The 20,335-nt window shown below is 42.6% G+C and overlaps 1 protein-coding gene across 2 annotated transcripts in view; it reads right to left on the bottom strand.

The window, feature by feature from the left end:
• Positions 1-20,335, bottom strand: part of LOC146869455 (E3 ubiquitin-protein ligase TRIM39-like) — a 193,281-nt gene that overhangs the window by 114,868 nt on the left and 58,078 nt on the right. For both annotated transcript variants that reach the window (XM_085653995.1, XM_085653984.1), the window contains 2 exons: positions 7,029-7,259; positions 2,998-3,020 (listed from right to left, as the gene is read on the bottom strand). In XM_085653995.1, the coding sequence (XP_085510121.1) occupies positions 2,998-3,020; positions 7,029-7,259 (254 nt within the window). The remainder of the gene's footprint in view (positions 1-2,997; positions 3,021-7,028; positions 7,260-20,335) is intronic.

Below are 20,335 nucleotides of genomic sequence, written 5' to 3'. Positions count from 1 at the left end.
AATAAAGCAGTTTTTTTTAAGCAGCCTGTTTTTCTAAATGGAAAACTGGATGCATTTAAAATAAAAATAATGAAAAGTTTTCGATAATTGTTTAAGGACAGGCAGTGGTCCCTGGGACCACTGCCTGCCCCTAAAAAATATTGTCCCCTGCATTTGCAAAGGGGAAGGGGCCACCTGGGGACCCCTTCTCATTTGTGAATGCAATACAATCCTCTTGAAGAGGGCGGTAAATTGAGAGTGTTTTGCGACCGTAATTGTGGTTGCAAAACATTCCTACATAGGGTAGAGATTCGGTATTGGGAAGGGACGCCCTTGGCATGCCCCTTCCTGATAGGGACTCGCAATTCCTATTTAACGAGTCACAAAAAAATTGCGACTCGCTAAATAGGAATTTTACATTGGCAAACCAGTTTGCGCATGAAATTTAGGGTCGTACATCTGGCCCCTGGCTCTTTCCCTGAAAATAGAGGGTTATATTAGAGTAACACAATGCTAAGTTTTAATAGCATTTCTCCTATTTACTAATAAGTTACCAGCGCCAAGATGCCCGTTGGGTGATAGCTGCGCTCAACCAATGGTTAATAATAATAATAATATTTAGAGAAGCTGTTTGCCCTGAATTATATGGTATCAAGAGGAAAAGCTGGGGGCCTCAGTTGTGGATTATGACGCAAGATGGGTAATAAATATGCTCAAGAATAATATTGTCAGAGGACAGGATGAATTTGGGGTTCCTTTCTATAAAATATATGCTAATAGACTACTCCCCAGGCTGGCTGCTCTGTTTAGCAGCTGTGCAGGAAAGGGGATAGCCCCTTTAATGGGGAGGGTAACAATCGCGGTCTTGCCTAACCCGTGCAGTGATAAAAAAAAACTATGCTCGTCGTATAGGATTATTGCTCTCCTTAATATAGATGCTTAGCTGTATACAAAGCGATACCTGACCCTGTGCCTCCTGGGAACAGTCCAGCCTGTACTGCCAAGCCATGTCTTCCCTGGACCGGAAACAAGCATCCTGGAACCGGTTTCGGGTTCATAACCCTCTTCAAGCAGGCTGTCTTGCATCCAGTGGCAAAGTGAGCAAGGGACCCACGTCTGGGTATACCCTGCCAATTTAGGGCGAACAACGCGATACCAAAGGGGATGATGGTCGAAGCGTTTGAGCAAATCAAACACTCACCCCTTGTCAACTGATCTGGGTTTAATCCATCATCATTCTTTAGCTCACTCCACCACCCCAGTTCAGATATGGCCATATGCAAATCAGTCTGACCCTGTGCCTCATGGGAACAGTCCAGCCCGAACTGCCAAGCCATGTCTTCCCTGGACCGGAAACAAGCATCCTGGGACCGGTTTCGGGTTCATAACCCTCATCAGCCAGGCAGCTGTATACAAAGGCACTGGCAATGAAGTTGGAGTAAACCCTCAATAAATTGATACACCTCGATCAATGCAGATTTCTGGATGGTAGACAGACTCACAACAGCATACGTAGGGTTGTCCAGTGGGCAAAAAACAAGAAGAAAGTGCTGGCAATATTACTTTTTTTTTTGCAGAGTTTTATATAGCGCAAACTTGACCCGAATCCAATCAGGTATCAGAGCGCAGTTACGTTACATTAGGACACACATTCATTCTTTGTTAGGCATGGGGAGATCAAGTGATTTGCCCAGAATCACAGGATGTTCAGCGTCATTACCGAAACTCGAACCCAGTTCCCAGGTCCGTGGTCAAGCGCATTAGCCGTAAGGCCAACTCCTCTCCCCTTGCCTTGGATGTGGAAAAGGTCTTTAACAGCGTGGACTGGCTCTTTCAGCAAGGAGTGATGTTTTGGATGGTCCTTGGACCTAACAATTTAAAGATGGTGGCAAACTCCACACAACCCTTAGTGTGGTCTGTCGCAACCTATATATTTGTGGAGTGTCTCCTGAGGGCTACCCCCGTCTCCATTACTCTGTACTCTGCACGATGAACTAAGACAAGACATTTGCCCGTTATAGAAGGGCTCACATTTAGAAAAGATAAAATTAGTATTATGGTATATGCGGACTATGTTCTTCTTACTTTGGTCTCCACAGAGAAATCCTTACCAGTGGTCATAGCGAACAATGAAACAGTACAAGGGTAGAAGATAAACCTGGAGAAGTCAGGAATATTGAATCTGCCCCTGGGGTATGAAACAACACATAACTTAAAAAGACAATTCTGAGCAAATGGGCGGAACGGCAAATTAAATATTTTGGTGTCCTAATTACTTTACTATGAGACCTATTAAAAACTAACTACCTACATCTGTCTACTTCAATTAAGGAGGACATGACTAGGTGGGTACAACTCTATATCTCTTGGCTGGCACAAATAAATGTCATAAAAATAATTTTTTTGCTGAGGTTCCTATACCTTTTGGAGGCTTTGCCCATCCCTGTTGAAGTTGTGTTCCTAGAACAAATATAGAAACAACTTACAATGTTCATCTGGAACAAAACCAGGGCTAGGATTCCTACCATATTATTGCAACATGCCAGGCCCAAAAGAGGTATGACATGTACTTACAAATGTACTATGTGGCCACAAAAATCCAAGTGATGACAGAATGGTTGAAGGGGGGAATCAGACAGACTTTGGGTACACTTGGATCATGTTGGCAGACAGCTGGCTGTGGAAATCACATAGACCACCTAAGGTATTCTTCAATAATCCAGTGGCCACAACACTTAACGTATGGTATTAGGTGGCAACACATAGGGGGCTGGCAACATTCCCCTCTCTCTCATATGTTTAATCTTTTTTAAATATCTGTGACAAAACAAGTACCTCTCATGGAAAAAGGTTTTGAAAAACTAGGCTGTTAGCACCTAATTTGAAGATGGTGATCTATCAAAAACCTCACCCAAAAGACACAAACACGCAACTAAGACTGTAGAGTGAAATAAGTCATTGTAATGGTTCCTCGATTTTTTGTATCTTGTGAGCTGTTAATGGAAAATATACACATACCTTCTCAAGGTGCTCTTCACATCCTGGGGAGAGAAGCACAAGCAGGTCAACATAGAACCAGCAGAGTTTATGTTCACAGCAAAGTTTATATTTTAAAAACACCACTCACAAATTTACACATATAAACAAACTTCATAGGTAAAGCGCGAGGCACAGATTTACTGGATTCAATTATGGATGTGTTCGATGTAATAAGAGTCTAGAACCAGATACCAAGGTACACTAACAACATCGAAAGTCTTTCTTCAAACTAGGATTAGTTCTGAAAAGGAAATTATTGTACAGAAGTGGAATATCTTCTGCATGTTGTGTGATGGGCAACTCCACAGGGCCCCAGGACTCAGTACAGAGCTGGCACCTCTTGTTCTGGGCACAGGAGCAGTAGCTCCCCTCCTCGCTGAGATATGTTAGGGTCTTATGAGGGAAAATACAATCAGTGGAAGCAGTAGGGTATACAAATGTTTACATTAGCCATATGAAACCCAGGTCTGTTGTGGTACTCTTTATGTATATAAACCAATATCACTGCAGTATTCTGGGGTCAAAGAACACAAGGCAAGCGGGCACATGGAGCAATAATCCCCAGGCCACAAAACAGACAACAAATGTAAATGTAATAAAGCAATTAGATTCTCAGGAGTAAGACCAATGGTTTGACATTCTTAAACGCAGACATCTGGTAGGGGAAGAACACAAGCTCTGGGAGGAGGGAATCTTTTGTATGTATCACAGATCCTGGCCTCTTGAAAAAAAATATACATCTTCAGTTAATGTAGTTAATGTAGAAAATATGTAGACATGCAATGGCTTGAATGAATGAACTCCTTTACTAGTGAATCTGTGCCAGGAAAGGGTTCAATATCAAGGCCACTGGACACAAGGGGCCAGACAGTACTGACTGCCTACTCTCTCTGCTCAAGGTCTCTGGCTGTTCTCGGTAATATTCAAGATATACATGCATGTCCCACATCCCCTCTGCATGAAGCATGCACCAACAAAAAACTGCTGCTTGTTTGTGCCCTTCGGTCTTATAGGTGTTGATGTTGAAGGCCTCATAGCTCTCAGGCACCACTGAGCCGGACTCACAAGAGTTGCATAGGCTGTTCCTCTGCTCCAGGACATAGAGATGTATTCTTGTCTTTCTTCTTTCTTGCATGGCTCTGTGTGGGCCAAGCTCTTTTGAATCAGGCACTCTCAATCCTGAAAATCACTGACTCCTTGCAGTAGTTTTCAACTAAGTTCTCAGTGCTTTGGGGCATTGCATCAATCACTGCAGTTGCTGCGTTTGGTGCTCTCTGTCTCAGGCTGATGCCCTGAGGAAGTAGACACTGGCTTCTCGTAGGAAGTACCAATGCAAGTGCAAGGCTCAAACTCTATCCTTAAGATCTGCGAAGAACCATTGCTGCGGATAGCTCATGGAGGCCACACCACCATGGGTCTCCACTAATGGTTTGGTAGATCCCTTTAATCAGGGGTTCTTAGCCTGTGGTCCTTGGACCATGGGAGTCCACAATGCATCTTCAGGGGGTCCATGGCTGTGTGGAAAATTAAATAATAGTGGCAGAATAATAAACTATATATACTCTGCAAAGGTGAAGGAGATTGATATTGTAGGCTAAAGATTAGGTTTGTGTCCTTTTACTGATTCGTGGGAGCCCAGCAAGTGATGCAAAACAGAATCTAGAATGAACAATTTAATGAAAGCAACCGCTGCATTCTGACAAAAGGAGAGCAAGCATTCTGAGTAAACACGATTAAGTGATATTCTACAACTTATCATATAAGTTCATCTTTTAAAATAAAAGTACATTCTGAAAACCTTCAAACTTCGCATAAAACTAACATTTTGAGTTTTACATGATTCTTTGTCAAATAAATACATTCTTTTGTAATTAGTTTGATGTATACTTGTTTCTGTATTTTGTGCATTGTTTTGGAGGTTCAATCCGTTGAAATATCTTCTTGAGGGATCCCCGACTTCCAGTAGTGGTTGTGTGGAGGTTCACAAACGTTGAAAGGTTATGGACCAGTTCACTGGGTGATTGTGCAGGCTACGGAGGGTCAAAGCTTAGGATCCAAATAACGCAGAGACCAACTTCCAATTCAAGCAAGTCGGATCATGGATACTTGCAACGGCATTTCTCCTTCCAGCGCTGGAAGAGTGAAGTTTGGCCCTCAAGAGATTTAACCTATGCTGGGGTAGAACGCCCCATTCCAAGCGACGAGAGACAAACTCAATTCTGCATCTGAGTTTATTGCTGGTTACTTGAGAGGGGACCCAGTGTCCCCCCATTCATCCCGAGACCGTTGGCACATGTCCATCATTAGATGCCAGTGGATCTCATTCAGGCAGGAGTTAGGAATTTCAAAGGAAGAAGGTACATCTTAATCCAGCCAAGCTAGAAGCTGAGGATCAGCCGTGTCTTAAGAAAGGGTCTCATATAGACATCAAACATCCACTAACCCCACATTTGTGAGATCAAACATCCACTAACCCTACATTTGTGAGATCAAACAGCCCCAAACCCTACCTACATTTGTGTGATCAAAGAGCTAGTAAACCTACATTTGTGAGATCAAACATTATCTAACTCTACATTTGTGAGATCCAACATCCAATAACCCTACATTTATAAGCTCACTCTATGTTTGCAAGGCACAACAAATTTGTGAATTTCCAAACCTGCCATCTTTGCTAGGCTGTACTGACTTTATTGGAGCAATGCACCAATGATAAAGATTTGTTAAAAATATTGTGAAAAGAGAAAGAAAGCCTGAGAATGGAAGCACAGTCATACTGAAATTAAGCAACCTGGTAAATATGATACAATATTTCTCACTGATATGTCCACCGACACTTGGCACAGACAGACAGGGTAGGCAGTGCTACCTAGTTTAGCGTCTCTTAAGACCCTGCGAAGAAGTGTAGTGGCCACAATGGCACTGGAGGCATGTGGTCTGCTTGAGTGTACTGCATCTTTTTCATTGGCCATGTAACTCCACATCCTGCCTCTGATATTTTCACTGTCTTTGTGATCAGTCTGCTAAGTGGCCTTCTCCACTAGCTGCACTGATCTTTTCATGCTCGACTTGTGAAGGCGTAATACGCCAAACCGTCTACTGGTACGCGCATTGAAAAGCAGGAAGGCTGGTGGTAGCGCACAGAGAGTTGAAATGGCTTGGAGAGAGGCTTCTTGGAGTCTCTGGTTGCAACACATGAAACACACAAACACAGTCAAGGAATCTACATGTCACGTGAAGCTACAGGGCTCTCACGTGATATGCAAGCAGTGGCAGACATTTTGAAGGCATAAAGTATATGTTCCTCCTGGTCCAGTGTGTCCTTGATAGATTGTCCAGATGCGAAATTGCTGCAGAGTGTTATTAACAATGGAAGTCTATGGAAGACTTGGAGAAACCATTTGTCTTTAAACTTTAAACTCATACTTTCTAACACTATTTCAGAGGTCATCCTTTAAGGATTATGAACTCACATATTGTGCATCTTTCGAGATAGGGAGCAAAAAGGATTCTCAGCTCTTCACAGGCTTTTGAAGCTCCTTTGGTATTAAGTTACAGGTAAAGGGTGACAAAGTGACTACTTGTTGTCAGGATAACTTGAGAATACTAATGTACATTTATTATGCTGCAGTTAATGAGCCTGCTAAGAATGCAACATAAATTATAGAGCATGTTCACATAACACAATCATAGCTGTCTGCAGTGAAATGCAGAGTTTCCTTCACCTTTAGAGAGTTGGAGATACAAAAGAATGTTTGAATGGACACCTTGTACTATGTTAGAAATCAGGTGCTGAGCATTCTCTATAAGATCCCTGAAGCTGTACCATTCCCCTTTCTCAGGCTATACGTTTACCAAACACATTATTTTGTGCATAGTTTGAGGTGCGGTCAGAGAGGTTTAGAAGTATTCATCATTCTCCATGGATCAAACTAATAAGGTTGGTACTTTCTGACACTGATGACTGTTTGGTGATCTTTTTGTTCTCTAGATTTATAAACTTGTCTTACCTTCAGTAACTCCACCTCTTGCTGCTGACACTTGGATTCGATCTCTGTGATCAGTCTCTTGAGGACAGATTGCTGTTCTTCCAATGTTGTCTCTTTCTCTTTGATGCTCTGCAGACTCTTCTTCTCTTCCTCCTCCAGGCTGCTGAGGTGACGAGATTTTTCCTTCTCCAAAAACTTCTGGAGCTTCTCAAACTCATTAGTGATTTGCTCTCTTTTGATCTTGAACTTGGCCTACAACATAAAAATAAATCACTTAATAGATATTTCTGAGGCGTAGAAATGTGAGTAACTTTATCAATTGGCTCTAGGGCTGCCCCATAATGATGCAGGTTTTCTTATCATTCACCAAGATATTAAAGACAAGACAGTACTGGTTCATCTAGAAAGAGCATAATTATTAGTACAGGAAGGAGTCATTTTACAGTGAAGTACATTTAGGGTTATGTTATGTTATGTTATGTTAGTAACATTTATTACGCGCACAGCTGCCCCAGCTAAGGGGCGTCCCGGCGCGCGACAAGGTACAACATATCCAACATAGAACCACGGAGACAGCAAGGTCAAAACAGAAACGTTTTTAAGGATTTCCGAAAGAGCAGAAGGTCATTGGTAGAGCGGAGATGGAAAGGGAGCGTATTCCAAAGGGCTGCAGCTTTCACCCGAAAAGAGCGCCCACCAGCTCGACAGAGCCTGAACCTCGGGACTAAAGCGAGCGCCTGCTCCGACGATCTTAATACACGTGATGGAACATAGCCAGAAATGAGATTGGAGAGCATCAGAGGGGCAGAACCTTTCAAAATTTTAAAAACCAGACATAAAACTTTAAAATGGATACGCGACTTAACCGGTAGCCAGTGTAGTGCTCGGAGAGTGCTAGAGGCCGAGCAGAACCTAGGTAAACCGACAATAGCTCTGGCCGCGGCATTCTGCACGCGTTGAAGCCGCAGAAGTTCTGCCTGATTACTCCCCAGCAGGAGCGAGCTAGCGTAGTCCAGGCGGGAAAGAACAGTAGCCTGCACTACCATCTGCCTGGTTGGGGGATCGAAGAACTTAAGGACCGGCCTTAAGCCCCGCAGGACACCAAAGCAACACGCCGCGGTCTTCTTGGTGTGCCCCACGAAACTGAGACCAGCATCCAGCCAAACTCCCAAGTTACGCAACTCCATAACTGGGGTTGGGGCTACACCAAGTTCCGGCGGCCACCATCTGTCGCCCCAGAGGTCCCTTCCCTTCCCGACGATCATAACCTCGGTCTTCTTTGCGTTCAACTGGAGACAGTTAGCTGTCATCCAGTTCGCCACTGCCCTAAGCCCATTTTGGAACTTGGGAGCATCCACATCGGTATCGCCACTGATAGAAACCGCTAGCTGAGTGTCGTCAGCATATGAGACCATGAACATGCCCCATTGCTTGACGACATCAGCCAGCGGTCTCACGTAAAGATTGAATAGCGTGGGACTCAGTGAGGAACCTTGCGGCACTCCCAAGTCCAGAGGATGGAATTTGGACTGATGGGGGGGTATGGCGACGCAAAAGGACCGATCCACAAGAAAGGAACGGAACCACTGGAGGGCAGTTCCCACAACACCACACTCTTCCAGGCGGTGCAGAAGGATACGGTGCGAGACCGTATCGAAGGCGGCGCTCAGATCTAATAAAACTAGCGCCGCCGTCTGTCCCTGATCTAGCACCGACCGGAGATGTTCTACCATGGCGAGAAGGGCGGTCTCCGTGCTATGCCCTGCTCGGAACCCATGTTGAGTCTCATCCAGAATGTTAGCCTGGGTGAGATGATCATAAATGAAGTCCGTGTTCCTTGCTCTTCCCACGGCCTTACAGTACATGCTTGAAAGATAAAAAACTCAGTTGCTTCAATTTGTTTTAAAAAAAACTGACAACTGTAAGTATGCTCAGGAACAGCCAATCAATTGGCACTGACCCACGTCTGGAAAACATCACTGGCATCACACTACAGAAAAAGTTTCTAATCACATGGGCTACAATATGAAGGCCCTACGTTTCCATATAAACGAAAATGTGAGATCATAAACTAAATTGGAGCACTTGCTAGGTTAAACAAGCATTGACAATGGTAATAAGCCTTGCGTGCGAAAAGAGGTATATATATATACATTTATCTACTGGCGGTCGCCAGTAGATAATAGTAGTTAGGACCTGTTTTCCATAGGAAATCCGCAACATTCTATTTGGAATAACTTTGGCGCCGATTGACGAATCTTCGTGAAATTTGCAAAACTTTTGGCCAGCTCTGGTCCGCTCCTATCCTGAAAGTCTCGGGATGATTCGTGTAGCAGGGGCCGAGAAAAAAGGGTGGTCCCAAAACATGTTTTCCCCATGTAATTTCCCATAGGACTTTTAGCCTCAGCTACAGCCCGAACTGCTGAACGGAATTACACCAAATTTGGCAAAAGGGTAGTCCTTAGTTCAGACTCATGCCTTTTGCTTAAACGGTATAAATCCGTTCAATACATATATATCTAGGGCCGTGGATCCTCCCATGCACGAGCTTTATGCTAATTGGCTGTCAACACTTCAAACCAGGAAGTGTTGGCAGCCATCTTGTGCCTCGGTAACCGAGGCACAAGAAAGCAGTGAAAAAAATGCAAAAAACGCAAAAAGGGGGCAGGGTAGACACACCATGACCCCTTAGGCCTGCTCAGGGGGTCCCACAACAACCCCCAAGGCCCCAAAAATTTTTATTTTTATTTTTTAAAATCACGGGATACGCTTAGGATCCGCGCATCCCGCTGCCGAAAAAAAAGAAGCGCTTTATTATTTCCTCAACTTAAAACGCGCCACAGGGCGTGTTTACAGACATGTCACCTCAGGCCCCGCCCCCCTCCTTCACCATTGTGCAAATGCGCCCTGTGGTGCGTTTTTAGTTGAGGAATTAATTCCTCTTCAATCTTGAGGGTCCCTGGGGGCCAACTAGCCCATCAGGTACCTCCAGTATGCGCCAGGGAGCTGCATTGCAGAGAGGTGTTCAGAGGCCATGCCCCTTTTTACACCTGTCTGCAACGCAGATCTGTGGCGCTTACTGGAGGTACCTAGTGGGCTAGTTTGACCCTAGGGACCCTCAGGATTCAAGGGGACTTAATCTCCCAACTTAAAATACGCCATGGGGTGCGTTTACACACTGGTGAAGGGAGGAGACGGGGCCTGAGGTGACGTGTGCAGACACACCCTGAGGCATGTTTTAAGTTGGGGAAAAAATTCCTCTTCAATCCTGAGGGACCCTGGGGGCCAAGTAGCCCACCAGGTGCTTCGAGGAAGTGCCACTGCGCTGCGTTGCAGAGAGGTGGTGCAGGCCATGCGCCTTTTTACATCTCTCTGCTACGCAGCTCTGTGGCGCTTACTGGATGTACCTAATGGGCTAGTTGGACTCTACGGAACCTTAGGATTGAAGGGGAATTATTTACCCAACTTAAAACGCACCACAGGGCGTGTTTGCACAGTGGTGAATGGAGGGGATGGAGTAGGAAAGTGGCTCTATATATACTGGAACAAAGTAAAATCAGCCGAACTACGAATTTCGATTTACTCACCTATTATCAGGAGAGACCTCAGTGCTGCATCTTTGAGCTAAGTACTGATCCTGAAAAGTAATTCTAACCGTACTTACCAGTAACTTGAATTTCCTTCCATAGGCTAACATTGACTGGTTTCACTTGGAAATTCTTCTGAGGAGTTTTGGAATTTACAAATATTCCTCTAAAATCAGCCGAACTACGAATTCCGATTTACTCACCTGTTATCAGGAGAGACCTCAGTGCTGCATCTTTGAACCCAGTACTGATCCTGGAAAGTAATTCTAATCGTACTTAACAGTAACTTGAATTTACTTCCATAGGCTAACAGTGACTGGTTTCACTTGGAAATTCTTCTAAGTGTGTAGTTTTGGACCTTATAAATATTCCTCTAAAATCAGCCGAACTACGAATTCCGATTTACTCACATGTTATCAGGACAGACCTCAGTGCTGCATCTTTGAGCCCAGTACTGATCCTGAAAAGTAAATCTAACCGTAACTTCAATTTCCTTCCGTAGGATATCATTGCCTCCCACCCCTGTTCCTGTTTAATAGTTTAATAGTACTCCTGTTAGTCATTGAGCTGACGAGCTGGCGGATGAAGCACCCGCAAGCCTGTGAGAGGTACCTGACCTGAGAAAGATGTTGGCAGCCTACTCAGCAAACCCCACATTTTAAAGACTGTAATCTCTACTGATGACGGTTAAAGAACCAGAAACACGTGTCTAGAGATCAGCACTATCTGCGCCAACTGTGGCGAAACACTCGAACACTCTTGAAGCAAGCAAGTAACTGAAACTGCATTTACCACAATGCCAGGGGCGAACCTTGCTGGGAGGTGAAGCAGTGTGCTCCCACCCCTGTTCCTGTTTAATAGTACTCCCGTGAATCATTGAGCTGACGAGCTCGTGGATGAAGCACCCGCATGCCTGTGAGAGGTACCTGACCTGAGAAAGATGTTGGCAGCCTAATCAGCCAACCCCAAATTTCAAAGACTGTAATCTCTACTGATGACGGTTAAAGAACCAGAAACACGTGTCTAGAGATCAGCACTATCTGCGCCAACTGTGGCAAAACAGTCGAACACTCTTGAAGCAAGCAAGTAACCGAAACTGCATTTGCCACAATGCCAGGGGCGAACTTTGCTGGGAGGGGAAGCGGTGTGCTCCCACCCCTGTTCCTGTTTAATAGTACTCCCGTTAGTCATTGAGCTGACGAGCTCGTGGATGAAGCACCCGCATGCCTGTGAGAGGTACCTGACCTGAGAAAGATGTTGGCAGCCTACTCAGCAAACCCCACATTTGAAAGACTGTAATCTCTACTGATGACAGTTAAAGAATCAGAAACACGTGTCTAGAGATCAGCACTATCTGCGCCAACTGTGGCGAAACACTCGAACACTCTTGAAGCAAGCAAGTAACTGAAACTGCATTTACCACAATGCCAGGGGCGATGCTTGCTGGGAGGGGAAGCGGGGTGCTCCCAACCCTGTTCCTGTTTAATAGTACTCCCGTGAATCATTGAACTAACAAGCTCGTGGATGAAGCACCCGCATGCCTGTGAGAGGTACCTAACCTGAGAAAGATGTTGGCAGCCTACTCAGCAAACCCCGAATTTCAAAGACTGCAATCTCTTCTGATGACCGTTAAAGAACCAGAAACACTTGTCTAGAGATCAGCACTATCTGCGCCAACTGTGGCAAAACACTCGAACACTCTTGAAGCAAGGAAGTAACCGATACTGCATTTACCACAATGCCAGGGGCGAACCTTGCTGGAAGGTGAAGCGGTGAGCTCCCACCCCTGTTCCTGTTTAATTGTACTCCTGTGAACATGGAGAGACCTCAGTGCTGCATCTTTGAGCCCAGTGCTGATCCTGAAAAGTAATTCTAACCGTACTTACCAGTAACTTGAATTTCCTTCCATAGACTAACATTGACTGGATTTACTTGGAAATTCTTCTAAGTGTGGAGTTTTGGAACTTTAAAATATTCCTCTAAAATCAGCCGTACTACAAATTCCGATTTATCACCTGTTGTCAGGAGAGACCTCAGTGCTGCATCTTTGAGCCAGTACTGATCCTGAAAAGTAATTCTAACACTTATAAATTCACCCAGGCACTCTCCTTGCAGTACTCTAATCATTCAGTCAGTATCCAAGTACTCATGCAGCGAGCCAGGCATTAGCACATGGACTGCCTCAAACCCCTATCCACTATGCATGCAGTCCCCTAACTAACCAACACACTTATATTTCTGCACTTATACATTCAACAAAAAAAAAACATTTCAGTTTTAATATTTTAAAAAACATTTTTATTTCCATTTATATTAAAAATATATAATGTATTTTAAAAAATAAATTATGTAAAAATAAACAGTTAAAAAGCTGTAGAAAATCAGTATAAAAAAATATATATATAAATATTATTACATTTAAAAATTATCATTTAAAAAACCTTCGAAATTCACTGAAAAAACCATAGGTTTCAGACATATTCTAGTTATGAATTAGCATTTAAAAAACCTTAGACGTTCACTGAAAAAACCATAGGTTTCAGGGCTGTTTTAGTTAGCTGGACATTTCACTCATACAAAACCATTGAAATTCCTCCGTTATAGTTAGCTGTACTCACTATAACTCGCGCGACATGACATGGTCAGTGACATCACCCATGACATCTCAAATGACATCACTGATGACATCACTGATGATATCATCCATGTGACGATCAGATACACCTCATCATACACTAGTATAACCTTTCATCACTCACTGTAAAATACAGAGTGTCATATTTGAATCCATTGACACACCAATACAAGTTTCTAAAAACCCACTCAGTGATTCCTAGATCTACAAACACATCTAATCACTTACCTATAGATTTACTCATACATGCTGTCAATGATCAATAGAACACTATCAAATATACTTATACAGCTATATCGACATTACACACCAGCACACATCCTATTCACTTATGCAGTCATCCTACTCATTTATGCAAACAATGAATCATACTTACATTAACTCAGCTACACACATATACAAACACCACTTCATTTATTCATATAGATAGTAACTCATACTTAGTGTGTTATAAAATCACTATTACAAGTATACAGTTATCCATACAGTCACTCATACAATCACTGAGTCTTATGTATACTTATTTATATACAACTGTCACAAACACTGCCTTTAATTTTTCGAGTTTGTAGGACATGTACCATTGAGAGATATATTTGCTCATAAAGATACACCATAAAGATATTCACTCACCCAAACAACTTTTATAACATGTAGTCTTAACCTCATATACCTACTGAATCAACTATTCACATATCTTTCGGCAGTCACACCCCCCCACCGAACCACATACACATTCACTCTCCCATACAAATACTCAGTTAACTAATCAATAACTAATATAGACTTTCACATAGATAGTAACCAACTGGTGCAGCAGTTTACACAACAACTGACAAAGTGATACAGATATTCACACAGTTTATTCACTATCCAATATATTTAGAGAGGCACTTTAAATTAGTCACTTAGACAGTCAATCACAGTGCTACTAAATCCTCCATCCAGATATTTATATTTATATATCCACTCATTCTTCAATGCAGATTGCTATATATATATAATACATATTTAACTAACGAACCAAACCACATTCACTGGATGATGTCATCAGTGATGTCATCAGTGATGTCATTTGAGATGTCATCAGTGATGTCACTGACCATGTCATGAATGATGTAATATGTGACAACATCAGCAGTGGATTGCGGGCGCGCGAGTTATAGTGAGAACAACTAACTAAAACGGAGGAATTTCAATGGTTTTGTACGAGTGAAATGTCCAGCTAACTAGTTTTTTCAGTGAACACACACATATATATATATATATATATATATATATATATATATATATATATATATATATATATATATATATATATATTACCTACTGGCGGTCGCCAGTAGGTAGTTATAGTTAGGACCCTGTTTCCATAGGAAAACCGCAACATTCTATTTTGAATAACTTTGGCGCCGGTTGACGAATCCTCGCGAAATTTTCAAAATAGGTGGGGCGCTGCGCTCCGCTCCTACCCTGAAAGTCTCGGGGGGATTCGTCATGCGGGGGCTGAGATAAAAGGGGGGTCCCAAAACGCGTTTTTCCCATGCATTTTTCCATAGGACCTTTAGACACAGCTACAGCCCGAACGGCTGAACAGAGTTCCTTGAAATTTGGCAGAGAGGTAGTCTACAGGTCAAGGAAGTGCCTTTTGTAGGTTTGGTGTAAATCTGTTCAGTAGATTCTGAGAAAATAGCCTTTAAATCAATATATATATCTGAGCCAGCTTACGGTGCGCTTACGGTGCGCTTATCGTACGCGTACGGTGACGTGCGCGAGCGCGATTCTGATTGGCTGTTCGATCTAAGTAAACATTCGAATCGGTCGAAACCAGGAAGCGGCGGCCGCCATTTTCTCTCTCGCACTCTGAGGGGGGCAGCAAAAACAAAGACAAAAACCATCTAAAGGGGCAGTATATTCAGTTCTTAACCACCCAGCATCGATATAGGTGTCCCCAAACAACCCCCAAGGCCAAAAAAACAATTTAATTTTTTTCGAAAAATCGCCGATTACGCTTACCGTACGCGTACGGTTAAAATTATAAAAAAAAAAAAATTATCCACACTCTCCACACCCCGTGTGCAAATGGTGCCCGAAGGCCCCCATTGTGCATGGCTTATATTATAACGAAATAGTACAAATGAATACCTTTTCACAACGAAGCGCATAATATGTCCCCCATGTGCGCACGGTGCGCGAAGCGCATCGTGCGTACATGGCCCATCCAGCATAACGTGGGCACGCGGTGCGCGCAGCGCACCGCGTGACCACCGTGCGTGCACGGCACTAACTGCGTAAAGTGGGCGCGCGGTGCGCGCACCGTGCGCGCACGGAACGAACTGCGTTAACTGGGCGCGCACGCCACGAATGGCGTAAAGTAACTTAGCATTTAAAAAAACGTACAAATTCACTGAAAAAACCATAGGTTTCACACACGATATAGTTAGGAATTAGCATTTAAAAAACCTTGCAAATTCACTGAAAAAACCATAGGTTTCACACAAGTTATAGTTAGCTGTACATTTCACTCGTAAAAAACCAATGAAATTCCCCCGTTATAGTTAGTGCAGGCAACTATAACTCACGCGACCGCAATCCTCTGCTGATGACATATGTGTCTTTATGAAAAAAAAATATTTGTAATATATGTATAGCTAAAATTTAATGGAAGAAGACATGGGCAAATAAGTGTCTAAATACAGTATTAGCATCAGCAGAGGATTGCGGTCGCGTGAGTTATAGTTGCCTGCACTAACTATAACGGGGGAATTTCATTGGTTTTTTACGAGTGAAATGTACAGCTAACTATAACTTGTGTGAAACCTATGGTTTTTTCAGTGAATATATATATATATATATATATATATATATTATCTACTGGCGGTCGCCAGTAGATAGTTATAGTTAGGACCGTTTTTCCATAGGAAATCAGAAAATTCTATTTTGAATAACTTTGGCGCCGGTTGACGAATCCTCGCGAAATTTTCAAAACTAATGGGGCGCTCCGCTCAGCTCCTACTCTGAAAGTCTTGGGGTGATTCGTCAAGCGGGGGCCGAGAAAAAAGGGGGGTCCCAAAATGCGTTTTCCCCAGGCATTTTTCCATAGGACCTTTAGTCGAAGGTACAGCCCGAACGGCTGAACAGAATTACTTGAAATTTGGCAGAGAGGTAGTCCTCAGGTCAGGGAAGTGCCTTTTGCATGTATGGAGTAAATCTGTTCAGTATTTCCTGGGAAAATTGCAGTTAAAGCACATAAATATCTATAGCCACGCACGGTGCCCGCACCGTGCTCGCACGGTGCGCGCACCCTAACGTGCGCAAGCATAATTCTGATTGGTGGTTACATGTCAGGCAACGTTCGAATCGGTCGAAATCAGGAACTGTCGGCCGCCATTTTATTTGATGTGGGTGCGAGAGTGAAAAATAGAGGTGGCGAATGTGAAAAGGGGGCAGTGTATAGAGTTCCTGACCCCCTAGCCTTTGTCAGGGGGTCCCTAAAGGACCCCGAAGGGTGAAAAACATATATATATTTTTTTTTAAATCGCGGGGTGCGCGCACGGTGAAAAACTTTAAAAAAAAAAACATATATAACTTAGCATTTAAAAAAACTTACAAATTCACTTAAAAAACCATAGGTTTCACACATGTTATAGTTAGGTGGACATTTCACTCGTAAAAAACCAATGAAATTCCCCCGTTATAGTTAGGTCAGATAACTATAACTCGCGCAACCGCCACTCTATCACAAGGATGATGTCATCAGTGATGTCATGAGTGATGCCACTGACCATGTCATGAGTGATGTAATATGTGACGTCATGAGCACTGGATTGCGGGCGCGCGAGTTATAGTTATCTGACCTAACTATAACGGGGGAATTTCATTGTTTTTTTACGAGTGAAATGTCCACCTAACTATAACATGTGTGAAACCTATGGTTTTTTGAATGAATATATATATATATATATATATATGCACTCAAACACCTCTCAGCACCTCCTTTGTGGCGAACTGACAGAAACGGACCACCAGGACAAGTTAGTGGCAAATTATCTTCTTTTATTTTCAAATCCTCATTTCATGACGCGTTTCGGGCATCAAGTGCCCTTGATCACATTCAGAACTTATCGTACGTCGTCTTTATATATACAATGAATGGGAAAGAACACACCCCTATAGTGCTAAACAGTGAAGAAACACTTTCTTGTTACGGTTTATGTGCTCCAATGCTTACTTAGACATTCATGGAATTAGAAAACAGACTGTTGTATTTCAAATCACATATGTTGGTGATAACAACCATCATCATAGTGTGAATTATACATAAATAGTTAAAATGCATAAAACATACAAAGAAACATTACATTTTCAATAATAAATAAATATGTATAAATAATTAAAATATACACATTAATTCACCATGATGAAAGCATATTTTCAACAGTATTCTGTGCGAATGTCTGCCATTGGAAAAACCTATGACTGCCTAAATGCGTTTTATTTTCCAAAATGTATAGCATAGTGCTATTTTTCGCAGTACCTCTTTGTGTTTCTGTGAAAGAAAGTGTCTTATGCAAATTTAGTGCAAAATGTGCTCTTTAGATATAGGTTTACCAAATTCATAAAGTGCTTAATGCATAACATTCACAATTTTATGAATAAATAAATAACACATGATTGTGATAAAAATTTATATAAAATGTGGTTAAAAAAGCTACTATTTGGAGGAATTCCTATTGGGTGAACGAGAAGTGCTAGTGCTTAATAATTATAATATCAGATATCAAAAAGTACGAAAAAATATAAAAATGTCAGTGCGTTTACTCAAAAAGACTACCAACCATGAATAACATTGAGTATTGTTAGGGGTCCACTGGTTATTTACATCATTGTTTCTATAAATATACATTGCTAAAAAGGCTGTTAAAAGATATGTATATTGAGTTCAGTTAAAGAAACGTGTGTAAATCCTCTGAATTATTCAACCCATTGGGGAATTTACTATCGAGTTCTAAGATGATTTTAGTTTCACACTGTCTTAACATCTTCTCTTGATTTCCTCCCCTACGTAGTGCTGGGATTGAATCAATTACAAAATAAGATAAACATTTTACATCGTTGTCATGTGCCTCCTTGAAGTGACGAGCAACCGGATAAGCCGGATCGTTATTGACGATTGCTCGTAAATGCTGCAATATTCTTACGTGCACCTGAAGCTTGGTGCTTCCCACGTACCTAAGCCCACAAGTGCACGCAAGAACGTAAACAGCAAATTCAGTATGACAATTGTAACTACCCTTGATCTTTATCTCATTTTCTCTAAAGGGAGATTTGTACTGGGTTGTGTTCACTCCAAACTTGCATGCTCTGCATGATGTGCATTTAAAAAAGCCCTGTCTTGGTTTTAACCAAGATGCATTACTGGTCAATTCTGGGCTATTTTTAGACAACTTGGACCCCATAGATTGAGTTTTCCTGAAAGTGATTACTGGTTTATTTGGCAGTCTTGAGTTTAGGACATTGTCAGTAAGAATAATGGGCCAATTTTTGTTCATGATCGATCTTATTTTCCTCTCTTGCCTGCTGTATGCTATTATCAGTCTGGGTGTGTCACCGACTGTGTCTGCAGGAACTGTATCATTCTCAACATTTTGTGGAAGCAATGAATCTCTTGTTCGACTATCAGCTTTGTTTACGGCCTCCAATAAAGTTTTGTTATTGTAGCCTCTTTTTCTTAATCGACTCAGAGTTTCTTCTCTACATTTGTTATAATTTTCTGTGGTACTGCAAATACGTTTGAGCCTCAACAGTTCCCCGTACGGAATACTGCTGATGAGGTGCTTGGGATGTGCACTGGTTGCGTGTAGGATTTTGTTACCAGCAGTTGGTTTTCTATAGGCTGTGGTGACAATTTGGCCTTCCTTAATGAACACATTCACGTCTAAAAATTCCACTCTAGATTGACTTATGTGTGATGTGAAATGTAAGTTCATACAATTCGTATTGATCTTTTCAATAAAACTATTGGCACTGTCAATGCTCCCATTCCATATTAAAAATACATCGTCGATGTAACGCAACCAGTGATCAATGTTATTGTTAAAGATCTCCAGATGCTGCTTCCTGAGGACCTGCTCCTCCCAATAGCCCACATGTAAACATGCGTAGCTAGGAGAGAAGCAGGCCCCCATGGCAACACCCTGTATCTGTTTGGCAGAGAGGTAGTCTACAGGTCAAGGAAGTGCCTTTTGTAGGTTTGGTGTAAATCTGTTCAGTAGATTCTGAGAAAATAGCCTTTAAATCAATATATATATCTGAGCCAGCTTACGGTGCGCTTACGGTGCGCTTATCGTACGCGTACGGTGACGTGCGCGAGCGCGATTCTGATTGGCTGTTCGATCTAAGTAAACATTCGAATCGGTCGAAACCAGGAAGCGGCGGCCGCCATTTTCTCTCTCGCACTCTGAGGGGGGCAGCAAAAACAAAGACAAAAACCATCTAAAGGGGCAGTATATTCAGTTCTTAACCACCCAGCATCGATATAGGTGTCCCCAAACAACCCCCAAGGCCAAAAAAACAATTTAATTTTTTTCGAAAAATCGCCGATTACGCTTACCGTACGCGTACGGTTAAAATTATAAAAAAAAAAAAAATTATCCACACTCTCCACACCCCGTGTGCAAATGGTGCCCGAAGGCCCCCATTGTGCATGGCTTATATTATAACGAAATAGTACAAATGAATACCTTTTCACAACGAAGCGCATAATATGTCCCCCATGTGCGAACGGTGCGCGAAGCGCATCGTGCGTACATGGCCCATCCAGCATAACGTGGGCACGCACCGCGTGACCACCGTGCGTGCACGGCACTAACTGCGTAAAGTGGGCGCGCGGTGCGCGCACCGTGCGCGCACGGAACGAACTGCGTTAACTGGGCGCGCACGCCACGAATGGCGTAAAGTAACTTAGCATTTAAAAAAACGTACAAATTCACTGAAAAAACCATAGGTTTCACACACGATATAGTTAGGAATTAGCATTTAAAAAACCTTGCAAATTCACTGAAAAAACCATAGGTTTCACACAAGTTATAGTTAGCTGTACATTT

The sequence above is a fragment of the Triturus cristatus genome, chromosome 1_1 (assembly GCF_964204655.1).
Source record: "Triturus cristatus chromosome 1_1, aTriCri1.1, whole genome shotgun sequence".
NCBI lineage: Eukaryota > Metazoa > Chordata > Amphibia > Caudata > Salamandridae > Triturus > Triturus cristatus.
This window is presented reverse-complemented; position numbering and strand designations above follow the sequence as displayed.